The sequence below is a fragment of the Mesoplodon mirus genome (assembly GCF_964341445.2).
Source record: "Mesoplodon mirus genome assembly, chromosome: 5".
In the NCBI taxonomy this organism is placed as follows: Eukaryota; Metazoa; Chordata; class Mammalia; order Artiodactyla; family Ziphiidae; genus Mesoplodon; species Mesoplodon mirus.
In genome coordinates, this window is record NC_138980.1 from 58,367,285 (window position 1) to 58,385,799 (window position 18,515).

An 18,515-nucleotide genomic window follows, 5' to 3' on the forward strand; every position below is an offset into this window, starting at 1 on the left:
GACCCCTGGGTGCATAAGAGGAAGATGGTAAGAACCTTGGGGAGAATGGCTACATTGCAGGTCTGACTTCCTGCTCTTACTGGCATATGGGCCTTGAACATTTGAAGTATGAGGACCAACTGAGCTGCAGTAATCACACCCTGAATGGTGCCAACAAACACCCTGTAACATGTGTGAGTGTGCATATGGTTGCACATGTGTGTGAAAATGCACTGTTAGCCGTTTGCAAGAATGTGGGAATTTGGGTGATTTTGGCTTACTTCATTGTAGTTTTCTGTTTTTGATTTTTTCCTGATTTACATTGAGGTAATGAGCTTAACTAAAGGGGCTGAGTTATATTCTATACTATAGTTATATATACAGTTATTGTATATAATATTACAGACTTCTATTTTTATTTCTATCTAATTTCTATTTTTTATTTGTGTTAAGGGAATATAATACATTCATATTGTAGTACTTTACAAAATTTATAAAGATTTATTTTTAAAAATAACTTACTTAAAATATATTTATTTAAATAGCCATGGAGATCAAGCCAGCTCCTATTCCATTTTTCCCCAGGGAGGGGGACACTAATCATGACTGCTATTGGAGGGGGCTCAATTTTTCATAGAACCCAAGAGTTATGTGGTCCTTGTTTCACTGCTTGCCACAGAGCAAATTGATGCACTGCCCAGATATGAAAGGGTTATGGTAACAGAGTGGGGTTATTGGAGATAATTTCCAAATGGGAGCAACCTGGTTGATGGGATTAGGGAAAATTAATAGCCCCCTCAAGGCCTCAGCTTAAGTTGACTTTGTTTGTCCCTCTCTCCCCTTTGCCGCTGAGGTCCCCTCCCTGCTCCCCACCCCCACCCCATCCGTGTCTGCCCATCTGACACTCCTCAGCAGCCCTGAGGACTGCAGGCTGACTCCAGGCCTTCATAAACCACCCGGCACTGTTAAACAAATCCTATAATTAGAAGCCAGGTTTCCTAAACGAAGTGAAAAATGTAACATTACCCTTTGTTTGTTCACTGGATGCTCAACGCATGTCCCATGACCCAGAGGAGCTGTGACTTTGGGTTTCCAAGAAGCCTTAATAAGGTAATGTTTATAAAGTTCTTAACTTTACAACTCCGTCGGAGTACAACTCTGTGAAATGAGGACAAGCCATAATTCTGAGAGATCTGCCCCCTCCTCACCCAATGGTAGAGAATGTTATCTCCTTACGTGATGTGCAGGAAGCCCCAAGATTGGGATTAAAGGAAGTGGGTTCTGGCCCCAGCTCTGACACTGAATTGCTGTGTGACATTGTATCAGTCCCTTTCCCTCTCTGGACTTGTGTTTCACCATCTGTAAAAGAGAAGACATGATGAGACTTGCTTGTTCTAAATGTCTCTTCTAACTCTGACATTCTACAGTTTGATTTCTGTGTCTCTCTACCATAGGGTTGTATCTCAAGCCAGGATTCTTCTCCAGATTTGACCTCCCTTCCCTGGACTCCTCAGAAGGACCTGGTAATGTACCTTGAACTAGATAAATTGCTTGGGGTTGGCAAGACACATGGATGTATCCTTTTGTGCCTCAGCTCTGAACCCTTAGGGCCTCTCTCATGGGATAGAATGCATGCAAATAATGTGAAAATGACTTGCAGAAAAAAAAAGAACTCTTCGAAGGAATTCAAACCGGTCAACATGAGGAACAGTGGAAAGAAGCACTGTTCTGTCTGGAGATGGTAGGCATTATTAAGTTAACATAATACTATGTTAACATTATACATAATAACTGACATTTATTGAATTCTTTCTATGAACCAGACTCTGGGCTAAGGGTTTACATTCATCCTTTTAGTTAACCTCACAGCAAATCTGTGAGGTAAGTACTTTGTCATGATCCTCACTTTATAGATAAAAAAACTGACAGTCTTTTTAGATGAAAGAATTTGCCTGAAGGACATAAGTGGTTGGAGCTAAGACTCCAGAACCCATGATTGACTGCTGTAAATCCACTGCCTACATACCTCTGATTCCATTATGGTGCTTGCGGAAGAAAGTATCATGATAAAGCTTCTGTCATTCTGTGTTGCTGAGTGATTCTGATGAGCATAGCATGCCCAAGCAGCCTACACAGGACTTGTAATATAGGTGAGAAAGACGCCTTTGCTGGCCTAAGCCTCCAAGAGGATTGTTTGTTACTGCAGCACAACTTGGCCCATCCTGACTGATACTACTTGTCATAGGCAAAGGGAGCAGCTTTGTTCTTTGTATTCTCAAAAGGAAATTTGTCATCAGCAGATGGAAGTAGCGGGGAGGTAGACATTTAAAACAAGTAGAGACTAATAAGAAACTTGGGAGCATCTGACAGGAGTATCACTGAGATGCCAGCAAAATGATCTGTAGGGTCCCACTGAGCCTGTGATTCTAAGAATTGGTCTAAAAAACAAGATTTGTAAGTGATTCTGGAATGACAGAGTCAGAGCTGGCTCTGTGGTTGAGATAATGAGGTAGAATGCAAAGGAATCCCAATATGGAAGACAAAAAATGATGGGCATAGCTATGTGATTGCTTGACTGAAGAGCCAAACAATCCCAGTTTTTTCCAAGAGCACACTGCTGGTGGAGAGGGAGATTGGGGTCACCCCGACCCTTGAACTCTCTCCAGAGCTGACTCAGAAAACATACCCCTTGCGCACTGAGCCCTCTCGCCAGACACATTTCCCTCTAATGTAAGTTTGTCCGTAGAGCACAGCCAGGCCATATCAGAAATGATTTGGATGGCCTCTGGCTCTGTGTCCACTGCCTACTGACAGGATGCCCACTTCTAACCACGGCCTACTTCCAATGCTCATTCCCTAACTGGGAAAAAGGTTAGGGTGGGGTGGGAGTCAAGAGTGGTCTCAGAGTCCCAGCCTTTCATCTCAAGCTCTGCCCCCTTTTCCTCACTATATGAATATGGGCAGGTTATTTCCCTTCCCTGGGCCTCAATTTTGTCTTCTGTGAAAATCTTATATTCACATGGGATTGATGCCGGGAGTAAATAAAGTCACAGATATAAATGTGCTTTGTAAACTGTAGAGTGCTATGAATGTAAGAGGGATATCACTGTTAACACTAGGCAACTACTTGCAGCAACTGCCTGGGTCCTAGGGCCGGACCACCTCTGTCTCCCAGGGCCAGAAACCTTGACACTGTCTTCTAACAGTAGAACAATGATCGAGGCTTCTTTGGAAATGGACTTTGGAAATGGTCAGATTCCATGCTAGCCACTTCTTCCTCCTTCTCCACAAATATACAATATTTATGAGAACCGACCTTCCAATGGAAATTTGGCAAGATTTCACATTCTGGAGACATTGTACCTTCCTCCACATGCCCCGAGGGCTGAGGTCATGGGCTTCCCAGGAGATGAGGGAGTTCCCACGGACACAGGGGGTACAGGGGACTGAGAGGAGAGGGGCCCAGCAAGAGCCCTGAGTCACAGGCTGGTCCTAAAATGTTGGTACTGTTACCTCCACCATCAAGAACATGAGCTCAGGAACTTTTTTTTTTAAGTTAAAAAAACCTTCTTTTTTAATTAATTTTTTTTGGCTGCATTGGGTCTTCGTTGCTGCGTGGGCTTTCTCTAGTTGCGGTGAGCGGGGGCTACTCTTGGTTGCGGTGTGCGTGCTTCTCATTGCAGTGGCTCCTCCTGTTGCGGAGCACGGGCCCTAAGCGCACGGGCTTCAGTAGTTGTGGAATGTGAGCTCAGTAGTTGCAGCATGCAGGCTCTAGGGCGTGCAGGCTTCAGTAGTTGTGGCTCGCGGGCTCTAGAGCGCAGGCTCAGTAGTTGTGGCGCATGGGCTTAGTTGCTCTGTGGCATGTGGGATCTTAGTCCCCTGACCAGGGATTGAACCCATGTCCCCTGCATTGGTAGGTGGCTTTGTAACCACTGGACCACCAGGGAAGTCCCTATATTTGATAAATGAAGGGAATAAACCCTTCTCGAGACCTCCCAAGGCTCTTCATTGCCCCTACCTTGAAGGCCACAGCTCCTAGAAACTTACAGAGCCTCTCAGACAAGGTATTTAAACCACCACCTGGGGCAGCTTCTCAATATTTTCTCCCAACAGGTTCAGGCCACAGAGACAAGCTTCTGCAGGGAGGCCTGGGTTGAGGCTCACTGCAGCTCTAAGAGCCTGTAAGTTTTTGAGGCTGTTTTCCAGTGGGGGAGGCAGGGTGGGATTGGAGGCTTTGGCTGTGGCCATAACGCTTGCTGACATGTGAGGTGATGCATCTTGGAGTCACTGCCTGTCCCCCAAGTGGTGGGTAGTGAGTAGCCTCAGGATTTCTCTGTTCTCTCCGCAGGTCCTGCTCTGGTAGCAGTGGGGGCCCAGGCTCCTGAGCCAGGCGCTGAGAAGCACGTGTGAATAAGGCATGTCCGCTGCCTGCAAGAAGCTTCCACCTGGTGACTCTTCAAAAAAAATAGTAAAACAAAACACGCACGTGCAAGACCCCAGCCGCAAATTCGCAGTCACGCAGATATACACCAAAACCAGCGCAATAAAAACAGCGCTATCTGAGCCAATAGCTGAAGCCAATATCTAATTCAGCCTTTGGTAAGTACCATCCGTTATTAGCTGTGTTGGGGGAGCAGGCCTTTGAACCCAAGCTGCAGGGGAAGTGTCCCCCCTCCCCCTGCCTCTCCCTCCCAGGACTCCTCTCCCATAAACAGCCAGGAGACTCCACCCCCTTTTCCCCTCATCCTCCACAGCACAAGCTCTTCTTCCTCCAGGGTCCGGGCTCTGGGGGTCTGAAGAGAACATTTCTCATGTTGTACCCTTTTCCTGCTTCCACTGGAGGACGGGGCTTCCCACCCAAAATAGATGCAGACCCACCCAGCAAGAGGAGGGGCTGACAGCTTGTGGGGGAAGATCAGAACTCTGGATCTTGTAAGTTCAGACGTCCTGTAAACTCTGACCAGAGTATAAACATCCCCTGGGACTGAGGGGAGGATGTGCTGGTGGGCAGGGGGCCCGGCGCCTCCATCTGCCCTGGGGACAGGCTGTTTATTCAACATCCCTCACGGGCCCCCTTGGGCTCCTTCCTGTCTAGGTCTGGGCAAGTAGAGGCAGGCAGGACAGCCCCATATGGGGCCTGAGGCCTTGGACATAAGATCCGACCTCTCTGGGCTGGAAGGGAACTTTTTTTTTTTTTTTTTCTTGCGGCACGCGGGCCTCTCACTGTTGTGGCCTCTCCCTCTGCGGAGCACAGGCTCCGGACGCGCAGGCCCAGCGGCCATGGCTCACGGGCCCAGCCGCTCCGCGGCATATGGGATCCTCCCGGACTGGGGCACGAACCCGCGTCCCCTGCATCGGCAGGAGGACTCCCAACCACTGTGCCACCAGGGAAGCCCTGGAAGGGAACTTCTAAAGCTCAACAAGCTCAACTCTCTCTTCTTTTTGCATCTCCCTCACAACTGGTCTTCTGGCCTCTGCTAAAACACCTTGGCTAATGGGGAGCTCAGGGCAATCCATTCTATTACTGGCACTCTGGCAGCTGGAAAGTTTTAGAAAAAAGTTGTTCTAGACTTGTTCAGTGTGAGCTGATTGAGCACAGCTAAGAATAATGTGTACAACAAAATAATAGCAGGGCCATTCACTGAGCTCACGCTGTGCCAGGTGCTTTATGTGCGTTATCCCATTAAATTCTCCTTCCTCTCGAGGAGGACACATAGGCTCAGAAAGGTTAGGCCACTTGCCCAAGGTGACCCAGCAGTTTTGTGGAGGGGCTGGGGTTCAGTTGCTTTAGTTCAAAGTGTGTGCTTTAAATATTAGCCTATACTGGTTTTTCCCAATCAAAAAGCAAAAAATAGCACACGTAACACAAAAACACCATACAACGAACACAGCCACACACAAACCAACCGCGTTACCATACAAACAACCCAAACTGGCCAAGTCTTAAGCACCCTTTGTATGCCAGGCAAATCATAATGTTCCTGATAAAGCCACTTTAACAACCCGAGGAGGAAACTGAGGCTCATCGAAGTTAGGAAAACTGGGTGTGGCTACGTTAGAAGGGGCAGAGCATGTGTCCAAGCCCCACTTCTGAAGTCTGCCGTCTCCCGCTACACCATCCTGCGTGATAGGAGGGCACCGTAGCATAACGAAAGAGAAAACTTTTCTCATTATTATTATTATGTTCAACATCGAGAGCTTTACAAAGCGGGATGTGCATCCTCAGAGATGAATGATCTCCCTGCACTGGACGTGTCTAGCAAAGATGCTTTAGAAGAGGTTCCTACACAAGATATCCCCCAGCGTCAATCCGCAGCCCAGAAACACAAACTTGGTGTTTTCGAGGCTGGATGCTGGGTGGAAGGGAGGCCTCGGCCACCCAGCCCCAGAGCACAAGCCCACCCCTTGCAGTCCTTCTCCTCCTCAACTCGCATTTCCTTGACGGCTCCCCTGGGGGAGGAGGTACTGGCGCCTGGCCTGGGCAGAGGGTCATGTGGATGTGGCGGACCCTCTGCACGTCCCAGTGGCCGCCCATTCAACACCCAGGCCTTGCCCTTTTTGAGAACTGGGAGCTTTCTGGCTGGGTCTGTTCCCACCAACAGCGTTCCCATCCAGGGAGCTTAAAATAGTGCCTCTTGGCTGGGGCTCTGGAGTGAGCAGTGAGGGAGGCATTTGTGCAAATATGGGCCTGGGAGAAGGACTCCTACCCCAAGAGGGTGGGGGTGGGGTGGGGTGGGCAGTGCGGCAGGAGAGCCAAGACCTCCAGTGGAGGATGCGCCCTCCTGGCCACAGCCCCCCTCCATCTTGCAGTAGAGGCGCCTGCTAGTCTCCTCCTGCCTCCCCGACCTTACTGGGTCCACTTGGGCAAATCTCTACACCGAATCCCGCAGGTCTTCCTGGCCCAGCCGAGGCTCCAGGGTGGGCCCACTGGGAACAGGGACCTCTGCATTCTTCTGCTGGTTCTATCCTTGTCCCCACCTCCTACCTAGGAACACTCCAGAAGCATCCTTTTGAAGGCCCAACTCAAAAGTTATTTTTAATAATCACAGTGACAATTGCAGCTGCCACTAACTGAGGGCTTACTTTTGTTAAGCGCTCTGCTAAGTGCTTTAACATGCATTGTCTTTGGTCCCCACGACCATCCACTGAGAGCCAAGTTACCATTATCTCCACTCTGCAGAAGAAACTAAGGCTCAGAGAAGTCAAGTAACTTTCCCAAGGTCACACAGCTCTGAATTGGCAGAGGCAGGATTAAAACTCAGGTCTGTCAACCTCTGGAGTCTGAACTCTTACCTCCTGAGCTGCACCTCCTCCTCCGGGTCCCCGCTGCTCTGGGCTCCCGTGCTCCATCCCAGCATTATCACCCTGTATCACATACATACGGCTGTTTTGATTCAATGCATCAAGTATTCAGTGAAGGCCTACTATGTGCCAGGAACATTGCTGGGTGCCATGCCCACACCCTGGGAGCTCTCAGATCCCCTTGGAGGACTCTAGTCTGGGCTTGGGCTCAGTGACCTCCCTGACATGCAGGATCTGGTTTGAAGATGTCAGGGTGAGGTTGAGGCAAGCACAGACCCTCCTTGATGATCAGCTGCCTCCTTCCTGGACATTCCTGCCTCCTTCCTGGCTGTGATGCTCCTCTCCTTCCCGCACAGCAGGGAACAACAGCATGTGCAGGAATCAGACAAACTTGCTTTGAATGCTCTGTGACTTTGGGCTCTCTGAGCCTCAGTTTCCCCATCCGTAGATTCGGGATAAAATTAGGACCTCACCACAGGGTGGTTGGAAGGATTTAATAAAACAATGCACAGGAAGGACTTAGCACAGTGCCTGGTGGTCAGTAAGTAGAATTATACAGCAGCTATTATTGCTAATTGTTTCTTTCTGAAAATTACGGTGTCCAGGTGCCAGATGCTTAGGGCCTAGCACGTGGTAGGTGCTCCACGTGAAGGGAATCACTCACACAGCACACAGAAGCCCCCAACCCTCCCCACCTCTGCCCCCTCACTCTTGGCTGGTCGTGCTGTTCCTGATCTGATGTGGAAGGTGTCCCGGACACTGGTCCTCATCAACAGTAGGGTCACTTGGGCAGCCGGGGGCAGGCAAAGGACTTTTACTTACCTGGTTCCCTCGTTTTCAGCCCAGGGTCCACTCTAGGGAAAAGGGGTGGCTGGCACGGAGGTTCTGCCAGGATTTGCCTGCTCCTTGGGGGTGTCTGGCTTTCTGGTGGCGCCACCTGGTGGTAAGTACAGAACTGCTCCTAGCTGGGAGGCAGCTAACAGACCTGGTGGCTCTGAGCACGACCATTCCCTGACACTCACTCTCCAGCCCATCCACCCCTTTCCTCATTCCCCTGTGTTGACCACCTTCTGCGAGAAAAGACCTAAGGACCCCAACTCTGCTGTGGGGCAGAGACCCCTGAAGCCCAATTTCCCATGCCTCCCTCAGGCCTGGCTCTGACCTGAGGGGTAGGGTCTCTAAGTGGTTGGCCAGGGTTCACCCTCAGGATATCCTTCAGGGCTGATGACCTCTCAGTGGTTTCTATAAACCAAGGCTGGAAGAATGGGCCTCCTTCCTGGCCTGAGATGGCCCAGGAATGGGAAACCCAGTGATGGTCCCTGGGCCCATCCTTGACTCCCCACTGTACCTGCTTGGGTACACACAGATCTCCCTCCACATTGAGGGGGCTCTGGGACTCCCAGAGGGACTGGCCTGGCTCCTAGGTTCCCTCTTAAGCAGCCAAGAGGCCTAGCCCAGCCCAGAGCTGTATGTATAAAGTTTGGAGAAAACTAGTAAGAATTAGAAGACTGAATTGTGCTCAAACCAGCCTTACCCCGCCTTGCACCGACATGCTGTGTGAGCTTGGGTAAGGCCCGTCCCTCCCTGGGCCTTGGTCTCCTTGTGGTAGAATGGCGGTGGGGCAGGGAATGAGCTAGGGGATAGGTGAGGACCCCTATAGCTCCCAGACTGGGGCCTTGTTGAGGTGCAAATTCCTGGGCCCGCCCCATCAGAACCCTGGAATCTACGTGAAGTTGGAAGCTGAGGCGGCCAAGTCCTGTCTTCGGGAGACGGAAGCCAGCAGTGTGTGTCGACAGCAGGTAAGGAGAGTGTGGTGGTTTCAGGGGTCCTGAGAAGCAGAGGAACCCCCTAGCAGCCCAATCCCCATCTTTTAATTTCTCCACCTTTCCGTGGATGCAGGGATGTGTCCCCCCAGCTGCGTGTCTGTTGGACCCCACCGGCAGCAGCAGCAGAGCGACAGCAAGGAGGCTGCACAGGTTACAGCCAGGTTTCCCCCATCCTTCTCCCCCTTGTGCTGGCTGTTTCACTTGTTCAAAGGACAGTGGGGGGGGTGCTGGGACAGCCTGGGGTGGGACTGGGGGCCCTTGTTGCTTGAGGAAGTATTTTCAGAGTCCCCCTCCCTCTGGAGTTTCCAGTGGTAGAATAGAGCCCTGTCTAGTATTTGACCAAATATGGTGGTATCTCTCATGAGCTCAAGCCTCAGCCAGCTTCTCAGTTATGCTGTGGAAACCTGCCCCGGACAGATTAATCTTGTGACATTCAGGAGCGCCTTGCACCCTGCGTTCTTCCCCTCGGTGATTCCTGTAAATGGCCAAGAGTGGCCCTGAGTAGGACGGTGCAGTCCTGGATGCCTGTTCACGGTGTCCCTCCCCTGTCCTCTTCACACCCCCTTCCACCCCCTCCTCCATCTCCCGGGGTGGGGGGACTTGTTCGCTTACATTCAGCTGGGCTGCTCACTCAAGGGGAGAGATCCAGACCAGCAGGGCTGGTCCGTTCAGCCTGTGACTCCAGGATGTGTAGAGCCTGGGGTCACCTGAGCTCATGAAGTTGTGGCCAGAGCCTGTGAAGCCCAGAAGTCTCTCAGCCATGAGGGTGGGCCCGAGGGGGTAGAAAGGAGAACTGGCTGAGCAATGAGAACCGTGCTTGCTCTGATGCTAATAGAACAGCTAACGTTCCCAGTAACAATTATACAATTATTTTATAATGATAACTTTCATAATAAACATCTGTGTTTATTGAGCACATACTACGTGGCACTGTGCCAGTTGTTTAACATGGGTTATCTCCCTTAATCCTGTGGCAGCCCCGAGAGGTGGCTACTATGACAGCCCCATCCTAGAGATGGGGGCACTGAGACTCAGAAAGATTTCAGGGAGAAATGGGCCAGGCCACTGTCGATTCCTGGGTACGACTCCCATTTTACAGAGAAGGAAACTGAGGCTGAGAGAGAGTGGAAGTCACAAGCAGCCACAAAGGGGCAGGCCCTTGGAGTGGAGACCTTCTCTACACGAGGGGGAGCGTTGCATCTGGAAGGCCAGGACAACCGGCCGTGAAGTCCTCACGAACCCGTGACGTGGTCTGCGTGAGAGCACACAGATTCAGAAACATGTTCATAGCAGGCCAGAATTGTGCAGAAAATACGCCAAGAAAAACAGAGTGGGGTGGTGGATGAAGCCCCACATGGGGACCAGATACGAACCCCAGCTCTGTCATCTCTCACTCACTGTATAATCCTAGACAAGTCCCTTCTTTACTCTGGCCTCAGTTTCCCCTCCTGTGAGCTACCAGTGTACTGGGGGCCACGGAGCTCACCTGAGGCTGGCTGAGGCCGGAGTGCCTGAGGCTGTTTCCCTGGGAGATGGGGCCTGTGTCCCACTCCTGGCTAGCTCTCTCTGAGAACATTTGATCTCCTGACCAACGGACAGCCTGTCCCTCCTCCACCCTTGCCCCCTTGCCATCCCCCAAACTAACGAAGCCGATTGTCTCAGGCGGCCCTGTGGGTGCTGGCTGGGCGGCCAGCCGCAGGCCACAGGCGGAGGTGCCACCCGCCGGAGCCCCATCAGACACACAGGGCATTGTCCCTCAGTCAACAGCCCCTGGGCACCTCGGCCCAGCTCCTGGCCTGCCCCCACGCCCCTCACCGCCTGCCACTGCGCCAGGCCCAGCCAGCTGGGGGCCCAAGGCTCCCAGGCGATGACGAGCCCACCCACCCACTCCCCCGGCAGCCCCCTGACGAGCTATAATTGCTTCGCGCAGTCCTGTTGCTGCCATTCTCCTGGCGGAGGCATCTGGGGTTCCAGGCGGGTGGCAGCTGCAGGCCGATCGCCTGGCTCGCAGGATGGACTGGCCACACAACCTGGTACGTGACGATTCCCCACTCCACCCCCATCCCTTTTTAGGGCCCGAATGTTTCGTTACTTCTTCTCTATTGATTAATAGCAGCCTCTGTTTGGCTTGGAATCTGCAGAGGTGAGTTCTCCCTCTGTCCTCTCCCCCAGGACACGAAGGAAACAGAGACGGGTCTCAGAGGCTGCAGCCATGGCCAGTAGCTCGGCTCCTGAGCTGGGCTCAGCCCCATGACACTGAAGCCCTTTCAGGCCAAAGGCATATGGGGAGATCTTGGCCATCTCTGTTATCGGGGTTTTTCCAAAGAGTCTCTGGGTCCTGAGATCTAGGCTGTGTGACCCTGGGCAAGTCCTTCTGTTTCTCTGTTTCCCATCTATAAAGGGAGAGCCAGAGTTTAAGAACGCCATGTGAGAAGCTCCGATGAGAAAGCCTATTGTTAGGGAGACATTTTTCTGCAGCAGAATTTAGGACCAAAATGGAAGAATCCAGCCACTTGAATCTGTCATGGATTTTGTGCCAAGAAATGGTTCTGCTGAGAGGGGCTCTGCCAGAACTTGTTTCTAAGGGTCATGACTGGCTGGGTAGATTGGCACGGGCCGTGTGGGTGGTAGGGTGAGGGATACAGGGCAGGTGGGAGCCTGGCTAGATTCAACGAGGAGATGAAATTCCCCCTAGAGGGTCCTCCCTTCTGACCAGCCCTGGCCCCCACCCAAGTCCTGGCCTTTCTCTCCCGGCTTCCTGAGGAGTCTGTGTTCTGCTGGGCTCCCAGGTCCTCTCCCGTGTGAGTGAGAGGCTTTCCTGATGCTCCCAGATGTGGATGGCGTTGGGTGAGGGTGGACAAGGGGTCAGGCAGGTAGAGGGTCCGGGTGTGGACGAGGGGAGCAAAGCTGTCATGGAGGCCAACAGGGATCCTTGGCCATGACCTGCCCACCTCCCCAGCTGCATCTCCCAGCTGCTTCTTTCAGCCTCCTTTCAGCAAAGCTCTTAACCAACTGAAACTTCATTTCACACTTTCCTTCCCCCACCCCGTACAATTTTTAGGCTCCCTCTGCCCATATCTGCCTCTGTCTTAGCCTTCAAACCTCACCAGACACTCCCTCTCCCCAGAAAGTCTTTGCAAGACCACCCCACTGCCACAAGGCTAAGCGGGTGGCCCTGCTCTTCTCTAACCACGTGCTGTGTGGTCCCATCCACACACTGCTGCTAGCGAGGCTTAGGTGCACGTTTTCTTGTTCGCCGTCTGTTTTCCTTGCCAGACTGTAAGCGACAGATGGGCAGGGATGGTGACAGGCATTCATTCACTCAGCAAATGTTTACTGAATACCTAAGTGCCCAGTACCGTGCAGACACAGGGGACAAGGCAGTGTGTGGGAACGGATACGATGCTGGCCCTCATGGAGCCTGTGCTAGGTGTGGGCCCAACGTATGAAAGAATCACATGTATGCACCATAAGACTGCAGTCACGCAAGAGGCATCAGGTGTTGAGAGCCCAAGAAGGTCCACAGAGGCCTCCCTAAGGAAGCGGCACTGGAGCCAAGACCTGAAGGGTGAGAGGCAGGACTCTGCAGGGAACAGCCTGTGCAAGGTCCTTGTGCAGAAAGGAGCATGGGGAGAGGAAGGTTTGCGAGAAGGCCAGAGGCTGAAGCACGGGTGTGAGGGGCAGCCAGGAGTGATTTGAGGGAGGAGAACTCAGCAGAGGTCTGGCCTGGGCAGGTGATGTTAATAGGTTTGCATTTCAAACACCCATCCTTGGCCAGGGTGTGGAGAATTGATTGGAAGGAGACGGGGGAGGATGTGGGGTACCAGGTAGGAGGCTGGTTGAGCTGTCCAAGAAGGGGAGGCTGGTGGTACAGATAGTGAAGTGGATGGCTGGGGAGATTTTTTTTTTTTTTTTTTTTTTTTTTTTTTGCGGTACGTGGCCCTCTAACTGTTGTGGCCTCTCCCCTTGCGGAGCACAGGCTCCGGACGCACAGGCTCAGCGGCCATGGCTCGTGGGCCCAGCCGCTCCGCGGCATGTGGGATCTTCCCGGACCAGGGCACGAACCCGCATCCCCTGCATCAGCAGGCGGACTCTCATCCACTGCGCCACCAGGGAAGCCCTGGGGAGATTCTTAAGAGGTGCATCAGGACTTAGCGATGACCGTGGTGCATACATGCATCTGTACACATGTGGTGGGCTGGTGGGACCAGGCCAGGGCATGACAGGTGAGGGTGGCCCCGCTAGAGGCCTTGCCTCTTCCTTCCCCCTTACTTGGGCCCCAAATCTTAGCCCAGAGGGAGACCTGGCTCTCCCACCTTTGACCTGTGGCCTTCCTCCCCAGCTATTCCTTCTCACCATCTCCATCTTCCTGGGGCTGGGCCAGCCCAGGAACCCCAAAGGCAAGAGGAAGGGGCAAGGGCGGCCTGGGACCCTGGCCTCTGGGCCTCACCAGGTGCCGCTGGACCTCGTGTCCCAGGCAAAGCCATATGCCCGCATGGAGGAATATGAGAGGAACCTGGGGGAGATGGTGGCCCAGCTGAGGAACAGCTCCGAGCCGGCCAGGAGGAAGTGTGAGGTCAACCTGCAGCTGTGGCTGTCCAACAAGAGGAGCCTGTCGCCCTGGGGCTACAGGTAGGCCAGGCTGGGCAGCAGTGGGTAAGCTGTGTGTTGGGGGCTGGAGGGGATGCCTTGCCCACTCTCCCTGTCATTGTAAGAGCTAAGACCTTGGATTTGGAGGCCTGGGTTTGCATCTTGGCTCTGCCTTTTACTGGCTGTGTGGCTTTGGGCAAGTGGCTTAGCCTCTCTGAGCCTCAGATTCCTCAACTATAAGTGGAGGTGATAATAATATCTACTTCATAGGCTTGTTATTAAATGAGATATCCATGCAGGGCACTGCCGTTGTGTTCTCCAAGTCTCCAGTGAAGGGCCTGCAAGGCATTCCCCAAATGTCACGTCCTCCAGCTCCGAGTGCCTCGTACACACCTCTAGTTACAGCACTTCCGGGCAGTACTGAGTTGGCTGTGTGCACATCTGTCTCTCATGCTAGACTGGGACCATCCCAGTGCCTGCATCAGAATCATCTCAGGATTCTCATGCCCCATTCAATCAAAACCTCCAGGGATGAGGCTCAGCAAGTGGCATTATCTACATTTCCACATGGTTAGGATACACAGCTGGGCTTGGGAATCACGACCTGCTGCCCCTAGGGGACAGGAGTGGTGTCTTAACTTGGTTGTAGCTCCACTTCCCAGCACACCACCTGGGCACACAGAAGGGGCCATGTGTATATGTGGAGAATAAATAATGAAGAGAAGGACTGACCCTGAAGGGTCCTCACTCATGAACCCAGGCCAGAGATTTTTAGCCACACACCTTACGTCCCGAGACTCTAGAAGAGTATGTTCAATAGTTTTCTGTGACAGTGTAAAGACCAATATGGTAGCCACTAGCCTCATGTGACTACTGAGCACTTGGAATGTGGCTAGTGTGACTGGGGAGCTAATTTTGATTATTTTAAGCCCAAACAGCCACATGTTGCTAGTGACTCCCATACCTGGAAGGTGGCAACTGGAAGGGTCCATAAAGATCCTCCGAAGCTGGCCTTCTACTTCACTGTGCCCATGACTTTCTTGGGGATCTTAAGAGGATGCAGGTTCTGATTCAGGAGGTCTGGGGTAGGGAGAGATTCTGCATTTCTAACAAGCTCCCAGGTGATGCTGATGCTGCAGGTCCACAAGCCCACTGCCTTTCCTCCAGCACGGCACGGTCTTGCTGTACAATCAAAACCTGGGTTAGGAAAGGCAGGGGCATCGGGGGTGGGCACCAATTTGTCTTTCCCACAACCTTCCTTCTGCCCTGTGCTCTCTCCTGCCTTCCCGCAGCATCAACCATGACCCTAGCCGCATTCCTGCAGACCTGCCGGAGGCGCGGTGCCTATGTCTGGGCTGCGTGAATCCCTTCACCATGCAGGAGGACCGCAGCATGGTGAGCGTGCCCGTGTTCAGCCAGGTGCCTGTGCGTCGTCGCCTCTGCCCGCTGCCGCCACGCACCGGGCCCTGCCGCCAGCGCGCAGTCATGGAGACCATCGCCGTGGGCTGCACCTGCATCTTCTGAGACAGCCCTCCCTGCACCCCCGTGCCGAGCAAGGCACTGAAAAGTAAAGGCTGTCTTTCGGAAAGCAAGACTTTGGGTTTGCTCCTTGTGGCTCTGAAGCCAAAACCGGGTGGGAGATAGATGTCGATCAATGTGAAGGAGGATTTTTCCATCACCCCGTGTTCTCCAGCGCTGAGATGGGTTATTACAAAAATATTGCATTCATGTCTACCATGTAGGACAGTTACTTTCTTTAATTTGGGTTTATAAGCCTATATTTCAGCCACGTTATTGGAGCTTGGTTGGTATAAACCTATCTAGCAATGAACAAGAGTTGATTCTCCCCAGTTAAGTCAAGGGCCATTACAAAGAGGCCCTTTAGAAGCAGTGAGCTCCCTGTCTCTGGAAGGGTCCAGCTAAGGCTGAGCCTCTAAAGAGTATTGTGGAGCGGATTCCTCCTTTGGATAGAGTCGATGATGCACATAGTCTCTTTCAACCCAGATTCTCTGCATGTCAGACTTAGATCCAGAGAAGAGCCTCCAGGCTGCCAAAGAGCAGGGGGTTTTAACCTGGGCCAGTTAGCACCTAAATTTTCATGTGGGCATGTCTTTCAGGGCTGGAGACTCCTGGCTTTGAACAAACACTCAAGAGTTGAGAACATTAATGAAGATCATTCTTTCATCCAGCCTTATCCACAAGGGGATCTGGTTAGATGGTTTGCTGTATCGGTGGTTCTCAAACTATAGCTAGCACTGGAATCCCCCGAAGGGCTTGTTTAAATACAGATTGCTGGGCCCCATGCACAGCGGTTCTGAGTCAGTGGTTTGAGGGGGGCGCTGAGACTTTGCCTTTCTAACCCCGTGGTTCCCAGGTGATGCTGACGCTGCTGGTATGGGGACCACACTTTGAGAACTACTGGCTTATACGAAGACCCTTTGCTGATCAAAAAGGCAGTGTGGACTGACTTGCCCTAAAGCCCCTGCTGGCTCCTGACCCCTGGATGCTAATTCCAACCCCCTCTCCCATTAGCCCCTTGCAATTCAATCCTCCCCTGCCCTCCTAGCTCCTGCAGAAAATCCTAAGTCAGCTGTTCTAGGGGCTAAAAATACTTTCCCTCTCCGAAGACAGCTGAGGGGCTCAGGCTATTTTCTGAGGGTAAGAATAGCTGGCACTTTACAGTTAATTTCAATAAGAGGGCCAATAGCCAGCACAGGAATACTTTGCTTGGCTGCTCTAACTTCAGCGCCTGAAGCAGCTTTAGTTCTGAATGTTTTCAGGGTCTAATTCATGAGAGGGCAGTGGTTAGGTATGTGCCTGTCTGGGCTGGCAAGTAACTTACCTTTTTTGGTATTGTTCTAGAGTGGATACTGGTTAAAATTACCCCAGGAAGCTTCGGCCTGGTTCCAGACACATGGAAAATAGACTTCATGTGCCAGCGCGTGCGGATGCCTTCAGCAGCCGCTTCTCCTCCCTGGGGGGTTGCTCTTCTCTGAAGCCCCTGCAGCCTGCTCTCCAGGCCTTAAGACTTCAGCTGAACACAAGGGACCCATGGCCTCCAAGGCCTTTTTGTGGGGTAAGGGCCTGGGAGCCCCCTGGGTGCCCAGGGCATAGGGATCGGGTGCAGAAGCTCCTCATCTGGGTGGTTCTGGCTGTCCTCCTCCTACCAGCGCATCAGACACACAGAGATGCTCAACAAATGCCAGTTAGTTTTATGCGGATCTTGCCTTTTCCTCTTTCTGGGCTTCGGTTTTCTCATCTGTGAAACGAGCAGGTGGGATTTAGGGATCTCCAGCGTCTTTTCTGGTTTTACTATTCCGTGACTTAGGAGCTTGGCCTGGCAGCTGGCCCTTCCCAGTTCCGTGGTTTAAAGGCAGCAGCAGGGAGTTCAGGACCTTTGGAGAGGCAGGTCTACACTACCACAGAACCTCATTTGCTCTAAGTGGGTTTCATGTTTTCCACTGTCTGGTGAGAACTTCCCACTCCGTGAGAACAGAGGCCTCATTTAACTCCTTCAGCGTTGCATGGGCAATACCTAGCAAGTGCCCCGTGCAAAATAGGGGTGCAGGGCTTGGTGAACGAATGAATGCATACATGCACAGAAGCCTCTAGAGGGAGCCCAAGCTCTGCCCTTAGCTTCCCCTGTGGCTCCTTCAAAGGTGGGTCAGGATCAAGGCTTTCCTCTCTCCCTCACTATTCCTCACCCACCTCAAACTCTACCCTCTACAGCCCTCCTCCCCACAAAGTGCTGAAATTTTGCTTGGCTCACCTGCTCTAGGGGTGGAGTCTAGGGGTGAAGCGTTAAAAGTCTACTGCGTTGCACCCGGGACTCCTGAGGTGGTGTGGTCTCTTTCCTGTTTTGTTTGGCAGATCATAGGGCTCTCTCTGTCTTTGCAAATGCTCTGTCTTCTCCCAGAGAGCTGTGGGCCCTTGGGGGCTTCTTTCCTGGCCTGAGAAGGCTAGGGTGGCCCTGGGGCCAAGGCTTCCTGCTGGTTCCCATGCTCCCTTCTGATGCCTTCAGGAATCTCTGGCCTTTCCTTGTAGGCAGAGAGGCGGTGGGATCCAGCTCTCAGGTTTGGGCTGGCGGAAGCAGGCAGCGTAGGCATTTTGGCCTGCTTTTGGTCTGAGCTGCTCAGGCCTGCCTACCCAGATAAAGGAAGTTTCTGAAGGACCAGCCCGCTCCACTGCAGTCAGGCTGAGGATCAAGTGTGTCTGCCCTGGTTTGCCTCTTCTGTGCATACATTCTTAGGGATGCAAGGGACGGGTGGTTATTAGGGACAAGTCTGGTACTGGCCTTGGTCCTCTGGCCCAATACCAGCGATCACTGGTTACACCATGACAGCCCAGAGCATCTTTATTTCAAACACAGGCCATGACATACTGTAAGAGGTCATTACATACTGATTTCATTGGACCTGAGAGGAAGGGGAGGGCACAGCCCCCTCCTGAATCTGGTTGTCAGTGTACCTCTCTCCAACTCCCTTTCCACCCCTCTGATCTTAGAGTTTGGAGACCACCTCTGCCCCAGGGGTGGGACTTGACTGTTCTAAGCCAATCAGTTTAATCTTATCACCTGTGTCCCAGGTACTGGTGCGGTAGCTGAATCCTAAGCCAATCAGCATGTGGCATTCACTTGGCCACAGGAATTGGTTTAGTAGGGGCCCAATTTGGCCCAGAGCCCAGACTTTGCTTCAGGGGCCATGGGAGAAGACCCTCTGATGGCCATCTCTGACCATGAGAGAAGTGAAGGCCACGCTGGCATCCCACAGTGCTCGATGCCTGCCCTGTGCCTGGAGTTTTATGATAACCAATAAGACC

The 18,515-nt window shown here is 52.4% G+C and overlaps 1 protein-coding gene across 2 annotated transcripts; it reads left to right on the forward strand.

The window, feature by feature from the left end:
* The first annotated feature begins 11,104 nt into the window (after positions 1–11,104).
* On the forward strand, positions 11,105–15,887 carry IL17B (interleukin 17B). Of its 2 annotated transcripts, XM_082622877.1 has the most exons (4): positions 11,105–11,140; positions 13,450–13,739; positions 14,990–15,264; positions 15,815–15,887. In XM_082622877.1, the coding sequence occupies exons 1-3, from the start codon at positions 11,120–11,122 to the stop codon at positions 15,219–15,221; spliced, it is 543 nt and encodes a 180-aa protein (XP_082479003.1). In that variant the 5' UTR covers positions 11,105–11,119; the 3' UTR covers positions 15,222–15,264; positions 15,815–15,887. The 2 variants fall into 2 exon arrangements, with proteins under 2 accessions (XP_082479003.1, XP_082479002.1); XM_082622876.1 differs by lacking the exon at positions 11,105–11,140 and having other exon boundaries at positions 12,688–13,739.
* The last annotated feature ends 2,628 nt before the right edge of the window (positions 15,888–18,515 follow it).

Bases quoted from the DNA above. Each gene is read 5' to 3' on its own strand.
- IL17B (XM_082622876.1), top strand. From the start codon at position 12,994: ATGGCTGGGGAGATTTTTTTTTTTTTTTTTTTTTTTTTTTTTTGCGGT. The intron at 13,740-14,989 runs GTAGGCCAGGCT...GCCTTCCCGCAG, and splicing joins CTGTCGCCCTGGGGCTACAG to CATCAACCATGACCCTAGCC.